The sequence below is a fragment of the Acinonyx jubatus genome, chromosome C1, assembly GCF_027475565.1.
Source record: "Acinonyx jubatus isolate Ajub_Pintada_27869175 chromosome C1, VMU_Ajub_asm_v1.0, whole genome shotgun sequence".
In the NCBI taxonomy this organism is placed as follows: Eukaryota; Metazoa; Chordata; class Mammalia; order Carnivora; family Felidae; genus Acinonyx; species Acinonyx jubatus.
In genome coordinates, this window is record NC_069381.1 from 109,245,444 (window position 1) to 109,263,224 (window position 17,781).

Below are 17,781 nucleotides of genomic sequence, written 5' to 3' on the forward strand. Positions count from 1 at the left end.
CCCTCAAACTAGTCTGTGCCCCTTTTTTATGCTTTGTCTTAATGAGAGGAGCTTCACTGAACTTTGAAAAGTTAATGAGCTTTATTGAATATTAATTTACATGTTCAGGTGCTTCCCTGCTTCACAGATCAGCTTCCCTGTACAGTTGAAGTTCTGTTGCTATTTTAGTTGGTTAATGAAAACTATGCTTAGATAATGGATGTTATTTCTGTCATTGACCTATTTCTTTCAAGTGTACTTTAACTGTGGTCTTGTGCTGTTACATGCTTTACAGACCTCTTGCCGTCTTGACCCATGTCCTTTTTAACCAAAATGGCCATTGTATGGATTCATACTTGTTTTGAATTCTGACAGATTATTTCCTTGGTACTTTGTTTCTAGTCACGCCCATAAAAACACAGTAATGGAAGTGAAATTAAATCTCAATGGCAATTGGCTGCTCACCGCATCACGTGACCACCTCTGCAAACTTTTTGATATCCGAAACCTGAAGGAAGAGCTTCAAGTCTTCCGAGGTCACAAGAAAGAAGCCACAGGTCGGTGGCTGTGGCATGCTTCTCATTCTGTCACCACTAGTATGCTGAGATGCTGACGACTTTGCCTTCCCCCACGTTTGTTTTACAGCTGTGGCCTGGCATCCTGTTCACGAAGGACTATTTGCCAGTGGCGGGTCCGATGGCTCTTTGTTATTCTGGCATGTGGGGTATGTAATACTTACCATGTAAAACAGTTGTATATTTTATGAAGAGAGCTCCCAAAAGTATAGAACATGGTATTTTGTGGTTTTTTCTGAGTATTCCTATGTCCTGTATCAGAGTCTTCCTGCAGTTTTCAATTCTGTAAACCCAGCCTGGAATAGAAAACTTAGCACCTTCATTTTGGATGTGGAAACCTTTAAAGGAGAATAAAACAGATTTCTTTGTTTCTTATTGGTGAAATCATTCTTGAAGCATTTTTCCCTCTGAAGTGCTCTTTGAATCAAAGATTATATTACTGATGACAAATCAGTACCCCTGAAATATGTGGAACTGACCAGATTCAAAGTAAAAGGCTTTGGTAGCTTTGTGTTACAGTAAAATAAAATGTCTGTGTGTGTGTGTGTGTGCGTGATTTTATTGAAAAGACTTCTTTCTGTGGTGCTATTACAGGGTAGAGAAGGAAGTGGGTGGGATGGAGATGGCCCATGAAGGAATGATCTGGAGTCTGGCTTGGCATCCTCTTGGACATATTCTCTGCTCAGGTTCAAATGACCATACTAGGTAAGCTTTATATCAAAAATAACAAGGAATTACTGTGTTTATAGAGCTGCAAAGAAGATATATGTTTATTTTTATTGATGTATTAATTTGTGGTCCAACCTCTTTTTTATATATTTTTTAAAATTTAATTTTGAGAGAGAGAGAGAGAGAATGAGAGGGGGAAGGATAGACAGAGAAGGAGACAGAGAATCCAAAGCAGGCTCCAGGCTCTGAGCTGTCAGCACAGAGCCCAACGCAGGGCTCGAACCCACAAACTGTGAGATTATGACTTGAGAGCTGAAGTCAGACTGAGCCACCCAGACACCCCTTTATGAATTTTTTTTAATCTTCATTTATTTTTGAGAGAGAGAGATAGAGCACGAGAGGGGGAGGGGCAGAGAGAGAGGGAGACACAGAATCTGAAGCAGGCTCCAGGCTCTGAGCTATTAGCACAGAGCCTGACATGGGGCTCGAACCCATGACCTGTGACCTGAGCCGAAGTCAGATATTCAGCTGACTGAGCCACCCAGCCGCCCCTGTAGTTCAACATTTTTATAGTGATTTATAAATATGTATATAATAATAAGGAGATAGAGTATGGAGTATGACTTTGTTATTCAAATTTTGTTCTGCCTTCTTATAAAAAAAAAATCATTCAACATTTTAAATTTTTACAAGAAAGGTGTTGTAAAACTTTATTGCGTTTACCCTGCTTGGTATTTGTAAGTGCCCAGAAATACACCAAAACTGTGCTCCTCCCCTCGCCCCTCCAAATGGTTTTGTTTTGACAGCAAATTTTGGACCCGAAACCGACCAGGTGATAAAATGAGAGATCGATATAATCTCAACCTATTGCCTGGAATGTCTGAAGATGGAGTAGAATATGGTGAGACCCTTGCACATTTATTGTTCTTTGAAATCTGATATTCTTTTATAAAAGTGTTATTAGGTATGGATAAGATTATATAAAACTAATTTCAGTTTTACAGTTTAGTGAGTGATAATTCATTTTTATAAAGTGTTCATTTTATTGGACTACTATGTTTATAAAATCTCTATTGACAATAGATGTATTTCTATTTGTAGATGACCTTGAACCTAATAGCCTGGCAGTAATTCCAGGAATGGGAATACCAGAACAACTAAAACTGGCTATGGAACAGGAGCAGATGGGTAAGAGACATTGTACCTATATGTTTTATTTTTATAAAATTTTTGGAGACCTCTTCTATTTTCTTCTTTTTTTAAGTTTATTTATTTGTTTTGAGAGACAGAGAGAGCATGCACAGGCTGGGGAGGGTCTGAGAGAGGGAGAGGATTCCAAGCTGGCTCTGAGCTGGCAGCCCAAAGCCCAGTGTGGAGCTCCAACTCACAAACTGTGAGATCATGACCTGAGCTGAAATCAAGAGTTTGGACCCTTAACTGACTGAGCCACCCAGGCGCCCCTGGAGACCTGTTTCTTACCTTCATGATACTGAATTATTTTGAAAATGCCCAAATGATTTATGTTGAGACATGTTGATAAAAGTCATCTAATTATCTATTACATATTATTTAAAGTCTCTTCTAAAAATGCGTTCACTGATGAAGTAGCCACCTTCTCTTATTTCCTTGGCTAACTGCTTCTTTTTATGGTTACAGGGAAAGATGAGTCAAATGAAATTGAGATGACAATTCCAGGTTTGGACTGGGGAATGGAGGAGGTGATGCAAAAGGATCAGAAAAAAGTTCCTCAGAAGAAAGTTCCATATGCAAAACCTATTCCTGCTCAGTTCCAGCAGGTGAGTAACTATCAGCAGCCCCCTCCTCCACCAGGAGGTTCTGCCTGCTGAGGCTTTCTTGCATGTTTTCATCCGTGGAAGGTATTTCTGCACTACAGACTTCTTTGGAGTATTCTTAGACAGAGTTCCCATCTGCTGCTCTGCATTCGTGTGGAGTTCGTCATGACTCTTGTAGCTCTTTGATTCTCACCTATGTCTTACTGTCCAAGTCATCAGAGGAAAGAGAAGAGAGAAGCATGGAACAGAGAGTATGTTGACTCTCCTCTGCGTTGTCTGTCTGTCTTCTACTTTATTTGTCTCTGCAACACAAAGTGCATGTGCCCTTTTGAAGATGTGGGCAGGCTTTTCATTCTTAATAACACATAAGATCTTATAGTTTTTATTAAGTTAGTAATTTCTACCTGGCAATGTGCTTGCCTAACTCCATTCTTGTGTCACTAAGAAGGAGCATTATAAATAAAGGCAGTGTACCAGGTGAACTGGCTTCTTTTCAGCAGGTTGGAATGAGCCAATGACCTTACAGAATGGTTTTCACCTTCTGTCATTATAATATACACACTTAGGGTATATTTTAACATTCTCTTCTTTCCCAAGGCGTGGATGCAAAATAAAGTTCCAATTCCTGCCCCAAATGAGGTACTGAATGACAGAAAAGAGGACATTAAATTGGAAGAGAAGAAGAAAACACAAGCGGAAATTGAACAAGAAATGGCCACGTTACAGTATACTAACCCACAGCTTCTGGAGGTGTGTGATGCTCTTTAGCAGAGGGTTCAAGATGATCTAAGAAAGTAGATCTTTCTTAAAAGACATTTATTGACATGCTGTTAAGGAGAGGGGAAGGGACTCTCAGATGGATCTGACGAACGCCACCATTTCTTTCTGTTTTTCTCATTTTTTAATTGAAGCATAGTTTACATACAATGTCACAGTTTCAGGTGTACAACATAGTGATTCAACAGTTCTATACCTTATGCTGTGCACAGCATGATAAGTGTATCATCTGTCACCATGCAACATTATTACAGTATTAGTGACTATATTCTCAATGCTGTACGTTTTGTCCCTGTGACTTAATTATTTTATTAACTGGAGGTTTGTACCTCTTAAACCTCTTCCCCTATTTTGCCCATCCCCCCACCCAGCACCACCATTTCTTATTGCTATATTAGGAAGCTAGTTTGTGAAAGAATTCTGTTTCTTAGACTTTGAAACCAGATCAGTCAAGCAGTGAGTCGAACTAAGTTAAACGTACCTTTTTAATAGAAAAGATAAAGCCAGCATAGTTTTAACTTGAATTCATTTATTTACCCACAGATAAAATAATTTTTCTTTTTCTGTCAGCTCTAGAGCAGGTGATTTGCTCCTTTTTTTTTTTTTTAACCTTTGAAAGTTAGCAAGAATGATAAAGAACTAGTAAATTATTGGATATGAATAATTCTGACTGTTGTTTCCCAGTATTTCAAAAGAAGGTGCTTACATGCTCCCAGAATACCTGAATGTTGTATGGATTATAGTTACTGTGGAGTGTTGGGAGGTTGATGCCTTATGTTTGTATTGAGGCTCTCCCAGTGAAGTAAGTGATAGCAATATTGTCATCGTTGAGGGCTGCGACATATTTATCAGTGTGTTTTTTCTTTTTTTCTTTCCAGCAACTTAAAATTGAAAGACTTGCACAGAAACAGGCTGAGCAAATTCAGCCGCCTCCTTCATCTGGCACTCCTCTCCTCGGACCCCAGCCCTTTCCAGGACAAGGTCCAATGTCTCAGATTCCTCAAGGTTTTCAACAACCCCATCCGTCTCAGCAGATGCCAATGAACATGGCTCAAATGGGGCCTCCGGGGCCGCAGGGACAGTTTAGACCCCCTGGACCCCAGGGACAAATGGGACCACAAGGTCCTCCACTGCATCAGGGAGGTGGGGGGCCACAAGGATTCATGGGACCACAAGGGCCCCAGGGCCCACCCCAGGGGTTGCCGAGGCCTCAGGACATGCATGGGCCCCAAGGAATGCAAAGGCATCCTGGACCTCATGGCCCTTTGGGACCTCAAGGACCACCTGGACCACAGGGTAATTCTGGTCCTCAAGGTCATATGGGGCCTCAGGGTCCACCTGGCCCACAAGGTCACATAGGCCCCCAAGGCCCACCTGGTCCCCAGGGTCACTTGGGCCCTCAGGGGCCTCCTGGTACTCAAGGTATGCAGGGACCACCTGGTCCCAGAGGAATGCAAGGACCTCCTCACCCTCATGGGATCCAAGGTGGGCCAGGGTCTCAAGGGATCCAAGGTCCTGTGTCTCAGGGACCTCTGATGGGATTGAATCCAAGAGGAATGCAGGGTCCTCCAGGCCCCCGAGAGAACCAGGGTCCTGCTCCCCAAGGGATGATGATGGGCCACCCGCCTCAAGAGTTGAGAGGACCTCACCCTCCAAGTGGACTGCTGGGACACGGCCCTCAGGAGATGCGAGGCATGCAGGGGCCTCCAGCCCAAGGGTCCATGCTAGGCCCTCCCCAGGAATTGCGGGGGCCTCCAGGCTCACAAGGTCAGCAGGGGCCGCCCCAGGGCTCTTTGGGGCCTCCACCCCAGGGTGGCATGCAAGGGCCCCCTGGACCTCAGGGACAGCAGAACCCGGCAAGAGGGCCACATCCGTCTCAAGGGCCAATACCATTCCAGCAGCAGAAAACAGCTCTGCTAGGTGATGGGCCTCGGGCCCCCTTCAATCAGGTATTATTTATTTCTAACTTCTAGGCATTACACATTGGGAAAATATGCCCTGCACAGAAGTGGCCCTTCCAGATGCTATGGGAAGCCATCACAGCTCGTATCAGGGGCTCTCAAGTAGTGATGGTGGCTTGAGAGTAGCATCATGGCTGAAGAAGCAAATGAGAATAATTAAATGGACCATTATACATAATGTAATATGAATCTTTTCAATAGCAGTTATTCCAGAAAAGATCAACTCTTAGTTTAGTACAGTTCCTAATTGTCCCCGGGACTAAAAGAGCTGTGACCCTGAGGAAGAGGCATGGATGGCTTTGAGCCTGTCAGGCCTCCCCTTTCTGGGCTTTTCATGTTGTAGCCTGGTGTTTCACGGGCTGGTTTGCCTGCCGGCTCTACTCTTGAAGATAGGATGGAGTATGTAACTCACAAGTTTACAGCAGACTCTGATCTCACTATTTTCATTTCAGTGAATGCTTTTAGAGACCTCTGAGCCCAGAATTGTGCATTCTCAAATGATGACCCTTTGGACAAAATTCTGTTCAGGGTTTTAGCTCACATGTCAATTTACTGGAGGGAATATTTCTGTAGACATTTTCTGGGCCCTTTTTTTGACGATTCTGTTTTGTTCGCCAAGTTTTATTACCCCTTGGCTGGGCTTGTGCTTTGAGAGGAGGGCTCAGGGTTCATGGGGGACTTCGAAAAAGACTGCATGAGCATGAATGGATTTGACTGTGGCTCTGTGGTTTTTATATTTTTCTCCGTTTCATAGTGTGGAAGCATTGTTTGGGTGTGAACAACTGGGTTTGTGTCCCTGAAGTCAGTTTTGGACCAAAAGTGAGTGAGTGAGTGAGCTAATGTTGACCCCCTGGGTCTTCACTGGGAGGCACTCGATCCACTTGGAGAGGATGTGCTGCTGATGCTGCATGTGCAGAACACGGCCCGTTTTGCTTTTTCAGACACCTGAGAATCTGTCACATGAAGATGACCATTGAGTCTACTGAATTAAAATAGTTAGCTAAATAAGGTTACACGTTACCCTTCTGTAGATCTCCCAGGATTTAGAGGTGTCATAGCAGCAAAGAACCCGATGGTAGTTGAGTTTCTTTCCAGAATCTGTTGGGCATCTTTTAGAATTTAGGATGAGTGGAATAAATCTAGGTTGATCGTCCTTAACTGCCCTAAAACTGGAAGTGTTACAGATTTTATTAACACACAGAGCATTTGTGTGTGTTTACAATAGCAGTTACCTAACCTTATGGTAATGAATTAACTGCTTTCATTTGAAGGACAAAAACAGTGATGAACTTTAGCTACCACATTATGACTGAAATTATAAACATGTCAGATTCAAGAGGTTAGGCCTGAGTTTCTGGGACAGTTCAGTAAGAGTTTTTATTGTATCAAGTAGTGACAGATTTTATACATGAAAGGCGTAATGGTTCTAAAGACTCATTGGTTGACCTACGGAATGAGTGTGAAGGTTTGATACATTATAGGACATTTCAAATCTCAAGAGTTGCCTGATGAACATCTTTGCTTATATTTTTTATATGCTGAAATTTGACTTTCTTCACTTTGATGAAGCCAACTATTTAAACCCATTGTGTCAGTTGGTTTAATTTAGTGAAATTGCTTTCTGGTGCTAAAGTAACAGCTTGAGAGATGTTGATAAGAGCAGTCCTTGGGTCAGGGGGAGAGGAAACAAAGGATGGAAATTACTGGTGTTGAGTTAATGGTGGCCTTGTAGCCGCATGCCGCATGTCCTGTCATGGCTGTTCTTTCATGGAGCTGGTTTGGAATGTGCAACTACTGTTTTCATAGTAGGTCCAGCCACCAAATGCATTTTTTATATAAAGGAATTTGTTAAGAGACCTGATCCAAGGTCATTGGATAGTGTGGAGACTCAGAATTTAGGCGTGGCTGGGTAAAAATATAGAGTCTTGGGGACACGCTGGAGTGAACTCTGGGGTTCCCGAGCGCAGGGACAGAGGATCAGAGCAGCAGGTTTGTGTCTGCAGGAACCTAAGGAGTCTGGTAGGGTCCCAGGTGACTCAGCTGGGAATGAGAAGTAGGTGCTGAGGATGGGAAATGAGGAGGTCAAGAAAGAGGGAGGGGAGGGAAGGAGGTGGTGGGAGAAAGCTGGTGTGGACGAACTCCTTTCTTCTGCCTCTTCAAACCCAGCCCTAGCCTCTTGAGAGGACTGATTATTCTCTGTAGCTGGAAGGGAGTCTTGAGTGTGAGAGCAGAGTTTACCTGTCCCGGCAGATTTCCAGATCTTCACTTTGGCTGGAAGTTCCTCCTTTATGCAGAGTGTTATGTATGATTTCTGACTTTCCATTGTGGTTCGTACTTGGCATTACAGGTAAAGATCTAGCTTTACATGAAACCTGTCATCAGGTTTAAAATGTAAGTGTTTCGTTTTATTATGGTAAGAGAAGTGTCTCCTTCTCCCAATCTAAGGACCATTTTACTATAATGTCACTAGCTGTATATTTACTGCTGGAGGCTTTGGGGCAACCTAGTGTTTTAATCTTGTCACATTATGATGAAATTGCTATTCATGAAACACAAGCCTATGATTTCACACCCCCGCTTTAAAAACATCTTTTCAGGAAGGACAGAACGCAGGCCCCCCACCCCTGATACCAGGCCTAGGGCAGCAGGGAGCACAAGGTCGCATCCCCCCTCTTAACCCTGGACAAGGACCTGGCCCTAACAAAGGTAAATATCTGCTTGGCTGAATAAGGGATTGCATTCTACTACCTCTGGGTAAATCTCACAGTAAATAGTTTATTGGTAAGTAACTGATAGAATGGGCACTTGAACCTATAGGAAAACTAGGAGCACAGTCATTTCAGGTAAAGGCTTTGTTAACGGTGTTTTCTTAGACTTGCTTTGGTTAGCTGGAAATGCCGCCCTGAGGAGGTGGCAGCTGGCAGTGAGACTGCTGGGACGACCCCTGGGAGAAGGGCCTGTGCCTCGGACAGTCGGCTGCGTGCCTCTCTTGGGAGCGGGAGCGACTCCTGTGCTCACTGAGTGCACATGCATGTCGTTAGCATCCTGGAGAGCTCAGCTGCTTCCACTTACAGGTTTTGATGAGATCATGAATGCAGAGGTTTTAGTAGTGTTTTTCATATCACCCTCTTCTGCCCCCGAGTTGTGCCACATATTGAATGCTTTAGCTGCTTATATTGTTCTGCATGATGCACTAAGAAAAAGAAGAAAGCAATGTACTGATGCATCGGGTTCTTGATCTTATGGAAAGCACAGAGATGAGGACTGTCAGTATCAAGATGTAAGGCTGTTTGGAAGTTGAGTTCATTGCAGGAGTTGAAGGAGAGCACAGAGGCAGCCCCTAGTCTCGTTCACATGTTGTACTGTCACACGAGAAGGGCTGGAGCGGGACCGAGGGGGCCGCAGGCTGCTGGCTGCAGAGGGCAAGGGCAGGACTATGAGGGGTGTGGATGGAGGGCAGGTCGGAGGTGCAGGCGTTGGAGTCAGTGTGCTTCTCACAGGGAGGACACAGGCCCGAAACCTAGGAGCACTGTGGAGGCTGCACTTCAATGAACTTCAGTCCCTGTAATTTTTAATGAGCGGAGCCCACAGCACTCTGTGGGACATGTTACATTTCTTGCCCTCACTTTATCAAATTACCATCAGCATTTTGCAGCACTAGGACTTTGGGAGAAGCAGCACGTCCTAGGAAAGGTAGCAGTAAAGAGATTAGGAGAATCTTTATGGTAGTCTCATTGCATGGAAGTGGTGGCCGACAGGGAAACAGAGAAAGCAGGAACCCATCTTTGGAATTTGGGGACCCTGAGAAAAGAAGAGTCTGTTACCCACAAGGTACAGCTATCAACGAACTGAGAGCCTGCCTCTCTTCCTCTCCCCTACCTTGTGTCTGTCTCCACCTATTTCCCTCTCCTCCTTGCTCTTCCCCTTTTCTCTTTACCTCTCTCTCTCTCTCTCTCTTCCTCCTCTCTTTCTCCTCCCAGGGACCAAAGGGAGAAGGGAGAGCCGAGAAAGTGGCCCTGCCATCCCCTACTGGATTAACCAACGCCGCCGCCCCACCACCGGTGGCCACACCCCTTCTAATTTGTAGTGGTGGGTTTCTTTCCTTGGAGGAGCCAGGGTACTTTTAAACAGATAGAGGTAATGGGAGGATTATTATTCATAGGTAAGTCCAAATGGAATGTGTTCAGCTTCCTCAGGTCAAAGTCTGCTGTGTCTGAGATCACACCAAGTTCAAGCAACTTAAAGTCAGAGAAGAAGCCATTAGCTGTAGGAACCCACTGAGAAGTGGGGGGGCCACTTTATAGAAGGAAAGGGCCCTGGGATTTGCAAACTGACTGAACAAAGAGGCAACTTAGAAGGTGCTTTCCTCAGCATGGAGAGGACTGGTTTACTGAAGTAAAGAGCGGGAGGCAGGAAGAGCTTAGGAGCAGAGAGAACCCTTCTAGTGGTGTTTTTTTATACTGATATTTACAAGTTTTTTATTCATGTTGAATGGTGAGGCGGGATTGAAATGGCCAAGAGAAAGGAACAAAAGGGATGAGGAAGGGCATGGGAGGGGAAAAAGCTGTCTGGCTGTGGCTCGAGGAGAGGGTGTTCATCTTTATTGCCAGGGAGAAGCGGGGAAAGGCGCGAGCGGGGCAGGAGGAGGCATTCAGAGGAAGTCCATCCTAAAAACCTAGTTGTTTTGGAACAAGAGGGGCCCTTTGCTACCTACCTTTAAAAATGCTTGGTTTGAATTGTACCCTGACAGAAAATAGGTACCCATTTACGATGGCTGCAGTAGTTCAGTAGCCAGGAGAACAAATCCCTCCAAGGTTAAGAAGTGAGCTAAGGTAACCATCACAAGTTTAATTGGCCTGTTTCCATTTTTATTCAGGATGTTGAATATATTACATACATTAAAGTATTTTCAAAAAATCTCTAGTGGGTTTCCAAACGCTGTCTGCAAAGAATGGTGATAATTCTTACAGATGAGGGATATATATCATTCATGCGAAGGGGCAGGAAAATGTGTTTGTATAAACCCCCAAACTGAAGCATAGCAAGGCTGTTTGGTCACCAGGCAGTTATTAGGGAGGCCTGTGGTTCCATGTGCTTTTCAGAGGATTTTGTTAAGAGTCAAAGTGTGCTTTGTTACTGACGCAAGCTGTCCATTTCTCTGATGGGCTTGAATAAAGTATTCCCTATCAAAAAAAAAAAAAAAAGAATCAAAGTGTGAGTTAACGAATCAATTAAATGAAGTGGAGGATAAAAGGGCGACCTCAGGGGTGGAGGAAGTGGAGGTACAGCACCCTGGGCTTTGAGGGCCTTTTCAGGTGCAGAGGTGGCCTCCCTGTGCTTGGCTTTCTGGCCTGCTGCATGGGTGTTCTCTGTCGTCTCCTCCCTGGGTAGGGGGCAGGCAGGCCTAAGGAAGTCACTGAAGGAATGGGGACAGGAAGGGGTGCTCGTCCTTTTGCCTGGGAGACTCATGTTTTTTGAATTAATCCTCACAGCAGCCAAGTAGTTGCTAATCTCATTTGAGATTAATAATTTGCCCTAGGTGGAGTTGCTTAGCTAGTGAGTGATGAGGTTGAAATCTGCACCCCAAAACCTGCATTCTTCCATTAGATGATGCCTGAGGGATTTGTCTCCTGAGTGTGCTGAGAGCTAAGGAGGGAAAACATTCTAAATGCCAGAATGCTTTCTGAGAGTTTAAGATGCTGAAAATCAGACCTGTGTTGGCAGGATTCCTGGAAGACAAGGTAAAAATCAGCTTTGTTTCCTTTAGGTGACTCACGCGGCCCTCCAAACCACCACATGGGCCCCATGTCAGAGAGGCGGCATGAGCAGAGCAGCGGCCCTGAGCACGGGCCTGAGAGGGGGCCTTTCCGGGGCGGCCAGGACTGCAGGGGTCCCCCTGATAGGCGTGGCCCTCACCCCGACTTCCCTGACGACTTCAGCAGACCAGATGACTTCCACCCGGACAAACGCTTTGGCCACCGATTACGTGAATTTGAGGGGCGAGGAGGACCTTTACCACAAGAAGAGAAGTGGAGGCGCGGGGGCCCCGGGCCTCCGTTTCCGCCTGATCACAGGGAATTCAGCGAGGGGGATGGCCGGGGCGCAGCTCGGGGCCCTCCGGGGGCTTGGGAAGGCCGCAGACCTGGAGATGAACGATTCCCCCGGGATCCTGAGGACCCACGTTTTCGAGGGCGCAGAGAAGAAAGGTGGGACGGATGCTTTGTCTGCTAGCTCTTCCCTGGAGCTGTGGCCCTGTTCTCTCCCCAGAAGTCTCTTTCCTCTTTCACTGGGCAGGGGGCACTGGACTGATTGCTAGTTCTACCCTCTTTAGGTTTTGCGTTTAGACTTGAAGCAAGTAATTATGCTTTTTAACCTTTTTGTGCTTCTTTTTTACCTTTGCAATTTAGGAATCTTTTTGTTTTTGCTTACTTTTTGGTTCTTTTAAAGAGATGTGAGCATCAGGATAGTATCAAGTTTCTGGGGCCTGATTAGAAGGCACCAGCTTCTCTTAGAATGATGCAGTATGATACAGATAATCCAGGTGGAGAGTAAAGGAATTATGAGATTGTTTTTGTGTAATTGCCTAAAGAGTTTAACACCATGGAATCAAGCTGAAAAATTATTCTGCTGTTGAATTAGGGCAAGGTCAGGCTTGAGCACTCCGCTTGCCTGGGGTAAAAAAGGTATAAAGAAATAAGGAGCAAAAACAAGAATTAGTGAATCGCAGATGAGACAGAGAATAATCAGGGGTGATGATAATTGAGCATTTCTGTGTGCCACTGAATTGTGAGATCGGTGTTCTTGTCAGCAGTGTCCAGATGAGGGGCCATGCTGAGAATCAGCAGTTTGACTTTAGGACAGGTGGACGCGTCGGACAGGGGGAAGTGTCCCAGCGGCTTCAGGCCAGGCTGGCAGACTGCGGTGCCGGTGCTGTGTGCCACTCCTGCCGTCCATCCCTGCCGCAGTGTTTCCTGTCACATTTGGACCATTGCTAGTAGAGGATAGAGTCAAGGGTTGGCATTCCCTCCTCCTCACGGGATGTGTTAGACAAGAATGGTTGATAAGATGGCCAAGGGGTGTGGGGGAGCAGCCATCAGAGGGGAGTTCTTTAAAAAGACATAAGGGCTCCTAGTTTTCTTGAGGGCCTGTCTTAATGGTATCCGAGGTATACCAGTGGTGTTCAAGGATCTTCGAAACGGCTCTGTGTGTCTGCAGGAGCCGCATCTCCAGTGGCTTTGGCATCAGCATAACCTTCACCAATTTCCTGAATCTTCTGCACCTTGTTCAGTTTCAGATTTTACTGTGCCTCAGTTTGTATTGTATTTCATCTGTTAATGACAGACCCACAGCCTAGTGCTCTTAACATCACTCTTCAAATACGCCAGAGGTGCTCCTGCTCCTGTTGTGTGTGCTGTTTTCTCTGCCTGGAGCACAGTCCTGCAGACGTTTGTGGCTCACTGCAGTCAGAGCCCTCCTCCTCTCACCCCAGTTCTTTCACCCTGCTTCCTGTTTCTTCATAGCACTTAGCACTGCTTGACATTAAGCAATGTGTTTATTTCTTATTATGTGTATCTCCCAGGAACATGACCACTTCCCCAGGGCAGGGGCTTTGTTTCTGTACCTCTGTGGCCTCAGGACCCAGAGCAGTAATGGTGACACAGCATGGGTGCTCAGTAACTGTTGAATTAGTGAATCTGTCAAATGGGGAGAGGTATTTGAGAAGGGTCAGTTCATTCGGGGATGTACTCATCAGCTCATAACAAGATACCAAGGACTGGGGAAGTTTAAATAACATGAGTCTATTTTCTCACAGTTCTGGAGGCTTGAAGTCACAGGTCCAGGTCCAGCAGGGTGGGTTTTTGGTGAGACTTACCTCCCTGGCTTGCAGGCAGCCAGCCACCTTCTCCCTGTGTCCTTGCACAGTAGAGAGACAGTGAGCAAGCCCTTGATGGTGTCCTTCTTACCGGGGCACTGATCCATCACAAAGCCCCCATGCCCATGACCTCCCCTAATCTTAATTACCCCTCACAGGCCTGTCTCCTAATACCATCCCATTGGGGATTTGGGCTTCAACGTACAAGTTTTACGGAGGACACGTTAAGTCCTTGATAGGAGCTACTTTCTAATGAGGGCACATTAGATTCTCTTGTCGTAACTAGGGCAGCCTTGTAATGGTTGCCTGGCCAGTCCTGTGGTGTTTGGGGGCGTGGGGATTCTCCCCGACTCTGTCCCAGGGAGACAGCGCCCTCTGCTGTACTTTTCCTGCTCCACTCATCTCCTTTTGGCCAATTCCATCTTTACGTTTAGTTGTTATTTCAGCCAGTGTCCCGGGCACACCCTCTTTGCTTGCAGGAGCATGAGTCGTCAAGGTCCACAGGACCAAAACAGTTCTTAAAAAAGATAGCTGGAGTGGAAAAGGGAAAGCTCTTTTTACACTAAAACCCTGTATAGATCACTCCACAGATTCCTTAATTGTGAAGGAAAGAAAGTGTACATTTGCAACAGTGAAATTTGGTTCAGCACACCACTTTTACCTCATAAACAGGCAGACAACCCGGCATCACTGAGACAGTATAAGCAGTTTTGTCCAAAAGGTTTAACTTGAGTCTAGTCATGAGGAAATAGATAAATTTAAATTGTGGTACATTCTGTAAAATACCTAGGTGGATTTTTTTTTTAATTTTAAAATTTAATTTAGAGAGTGCATGTGTGTGAGTCAAGAGGGAAAGAGAGAGAATCTTTTTTAAAAAATATTTATTAATTTTTGAGAGAGAGACAGAGAGAGAATCCTAAGCAAGCTCCATGCTCAGTGCAGAGCCTGACATGGGGCTGGATCTCATGAACAGTGAGATCATGACTTGAGGTGAAATCAAGAGTCGGATGCTCAACCAGTTGAGCCACCCAGGCGCCTCATTTTATCTGGATGTAATCTTAAAAAATGCTGGGATCATGAAAGATCAAATATAGGAAGGTCCTAGATAAAGTAGACCAGAGACAGGGCCACTAAATAACAGTATGTGATCAGGATTGAAATCTATGTTTAAAAACAACTATAAAGGACATTTTGAGGACAATGGGAGAAATTTGAATTGGACTGTATTAAAGAATATTCCATGTTATTCAAGTGGTAATGGTATTGTTCTGTAGGAGAAAGTCCTTGTACTTAGAAGAAACATACTGAGGTGTTAGGGATGAGGGTCATGTTGTTGGCAACTGATTTTGAAATGGCTTAGAAAGTGGATTTGGAAGTAGATGGAGAGAGAAGATAAAGTACACATGGCAGTGTCCTAAGAACTGATGAATCTAAAAAAACAAAATGAAGAGAACTGATCAGTCTAGGTGAAGGACACTTGGGTGTTTGTTCTGTTCTTTTAACTGTGTTCTTGGTTTGGAATTTTGCAAAGTGAAACGTTGGAGTAAAAGATAACTGAATGGAGACTCAAGAAAAGTGAAAGGCCTGGCTACTCGCGCAGACTGGCCCTGTGCCCTCACTCCTCCTGACCCATTCTCCAGCCCCAAGGCCTCTCTCCACGTGCTCATGCCCCATTTCTGCTTGTAGGCCCCTTTTCTGCTTCCCCACAGGCCTCCTCTGGCTCAGACACTCTTCTTGTAATGGCTGTGCTTTGGCAGTACTCTTGGCCAACTTGGCCTCCGGTCCAGAATCCTGAGGGACACTGAACCTGTCCGCCAGCCAGGGCTCTAGGCTGCCAGCTAGCCAGTGTGGGGGTTGCCAAGTGCCTGCCTGTACAGCAGTCAGCTGTGGAGTGGAGCTGTGGGTGAAGTTCATGGCCAGCCCTGCATAGAAGCGGTGGGCTAGGGCAGACGGGAGAGCAGATGTTCCCAAATGAGTCTGGTACAGTTGGCAGTCATAAATCTGTACCCTCCCTTTTCTGATTGTAAATGATCATGAAAAATACTGGGAAGGCAGTGGTAAAAGAGCATGGGCTGGAGTCAAGACTGGCTGAGTTCAAATCCCAACACTTACTGTGTGTCATAAATAAATGACGTTACCTCTCTGTGCCTCAGTGTACTCATGGGTAGAATGGAATTAATAATGGGGTGCTGAGGATGAAATGAAATCTGAAAGTGAAAGCATGATTATTAGCACTTAAAACGTATTCACTGCTTTCGTTACTCCTAAAAGCTTTCGGAGAAAATGAACATAACCCTACATTTTCCTTCCTGTTTTTGCCTTTAATATTGGGACTATAAAATCTGTACTTAAAAAAAAAATACATAATTTTATTTTGTTTTTCCTCCCATTTAACGTTAATATCATACTTTCTTACACCATTATGTTTCTTTGAAACATGAACTCAAGAGCTGTGAGGGGTTTCATCAGGCGGATATTTTGCTGCTTTTCCCTGACAGCTTTAGAAGAGGAGCACCCCCAAGACATGAAGGCCGTGCCCCGCCCCGAGGTAGGGATGGCTTTCCTGGTCCTGAAGACTTTGGTCCAGAGGAGAATTTTGATCCTTCTGATGAATCGGCCCGAGGAAGAGATCTCCGAGGTCGAGGTCGGGGTACCCCGCGAGGTGAGTGTGTGCTGAGGATGCTGGGCTTGGCAAGGATGGGCTGGAGAGTTTGCCGCTAGGGACACACCTGAAATGGTCTGTGAGTGTGGTGTTGTGTTGTTCCCATGTGTAGGAGGAAGGAAGGGTTTGCTCCCCACTCCTGATGAGTTCCCTCGCTTTGAAGGAGGACGGAAACCAGACTCCTGGGATGGAAATAGAGAGCCAGGTAAGGAAGGAGAGCTGCTGTGGCTTCTGGTGATCCGAGCCCAGCCGCTCATAGAGTGCGGTCTGGGGACTTCTGGGGGCCCACCAGGTCCATTTTCTTTACTGTTTATTTATTTTGAGAGAGAGAGAGAGAGATAGAGACCAAGTGGGGGGAGGGGCAGAGAGAGAGGGAGACAGAGGATCCCAAGCAGGCTCCTCACTGTCAGTACAGAGCCAGATGCGGGGCTCAGACTCACAAACCATGAGATCATGACCCGAGCCAAAACCAAGAGTCGGACGCTTAACCAACTGAGTCCACCAGGTGCCCCCAGGTCCTCTCTTTTCTAACTCACATCTCCATGGGAAGATGGATTGTCTTCAGATCCTTGAGGCAGCAGCATTTTATTGCAGTAGATTGAGTGCAGAAACGGCTGGGAGAATCCACCTTTCTTCTTCTGAGCCTAATGTCAGAGGGGTTTGTCTAAATAGAAAACATTACCATTCTTTCCACGAAGTGGCTTTGTTTTCAGAAAATATAGTTAAATGCATTAAAGTTTTCTCAGCTTTAACTGCTAGTATGGCAAATTTTATGAAATATAAGTCTCATAAATTAAATCTCAGTGATTTTTAAGAGTGTAAAGACATCCTGAGACTAAAAAGTCTGAGAACCACTTTTCTGGACGCTGCCTGTCTCTTATTTTAAGAGGTACGTTGATTTCTGATCTTGACCTTTTTTTATGTACTCGTGATGTGGCCTAGGTGGGTGTTCAGCATACCTTTCTTGCATGAACAAACATTGGTTCTCAAGTTGGTACTAAATAGTATGATTTCCACCTGCTTTCGGTCACACTAGAAGATTGTCAGATGCTTAGCCTTGTGTCTCCCGTTTCAGGGCCAGGTCATGAACATTTCCGTGATGCTCCGCGCCCTGATCATCCCCCTCACGACGGTCATTCCCCAGCTAGCAGAGAACGTTCCTCTTCTCTGCAGGGCATGGACATGGCATCCCTGCCACCCCGAAAGCGCCCCTGGCACGACGGGCCGGGGACCTCGGAGCACAGAGAAATGGAAGCCCCGGGGGGTCCGTCTGAGGATCGAGGAGGCAAAGGTCAGTGGAGGCCAGTGATCAACAGTGGTGGGAGCTCTGTCAAGAAGGCTACGGGGCCACAGGCCAGCCCCATCCCCGTGTTCCTGTTCTATCCGTTCTGGGCAGGATACCCAGGGTCCTTCCTCCATTCTCCCCTCCAGTTCTTGGGCTGTGTAAAGGCACATGTCCCCAAATGTGCTACAGATATAGCTTGTTGGGGCT

The 17,781-nt window shown here is 45.6% G+C and overlaps 1 protein-coding gene across 8 annotated transcripts in view; it reads left to right on the forward strand.

The window, feature by feature from the left end:
* WDR33 (WD repeat domain 33) overlaps positions 1-17,781 on the forward strand; it is a 107,724-nt gene that overhangs the window by 87,315 nt on the left and 2,628 nt on the right. The window contains exons 9-21 of one of the 8 annotated variants that reach the window (XM_015062487.3): positions 382-536; positions 625-703; positions 1,149-1,259; positions 2,030-2,124; positions 2,325-2,411; positions 2,880-3,019; positions 3,614-3,766; positions 4,672-5,742; positions 8,352-8,460; positions 11,522-11,960; positions 16,126-16,289; positions 16,402-16,494; positions 17,365-17,580. In XM_015062487.3, coding sequence (XP_014917973.1) covers positions 382-536; positions 625-703; positions 1,149-1,259; positions 2,030-2,124; positions 2,325-2,411; positions 2,880-3,019; positions 3,614-3,766; positions 4,672-5,742; positions 8,352-8,460; positions 11,522-11,960; positions 16,126-16,289; positions 16,402-16,494; positions 17,365-17,580 — 2,912 coding nt within the window. Of the gene's footprint in view, positions 1-381; positions 537-624; positions 704-1,148; positions 1,260-2,029; positions 2,125-2,324; positions 2,412-2,879; positions 3,020-3,613; positions 3,767-4,671; positions 5,743-8,351; positions 8,461-9,734; positions 9,844-11,521; positions 11,961-16,125; positions 16,290-16,401; positions 16,495-17,364; positions 17,581-17,781 lie in introns of those variants that run through there. The other 7 variants (XM_053214848.1, XM_027056069.2, XM_027056071.2 and 4 more) reach the window with 7 other exon arrangements.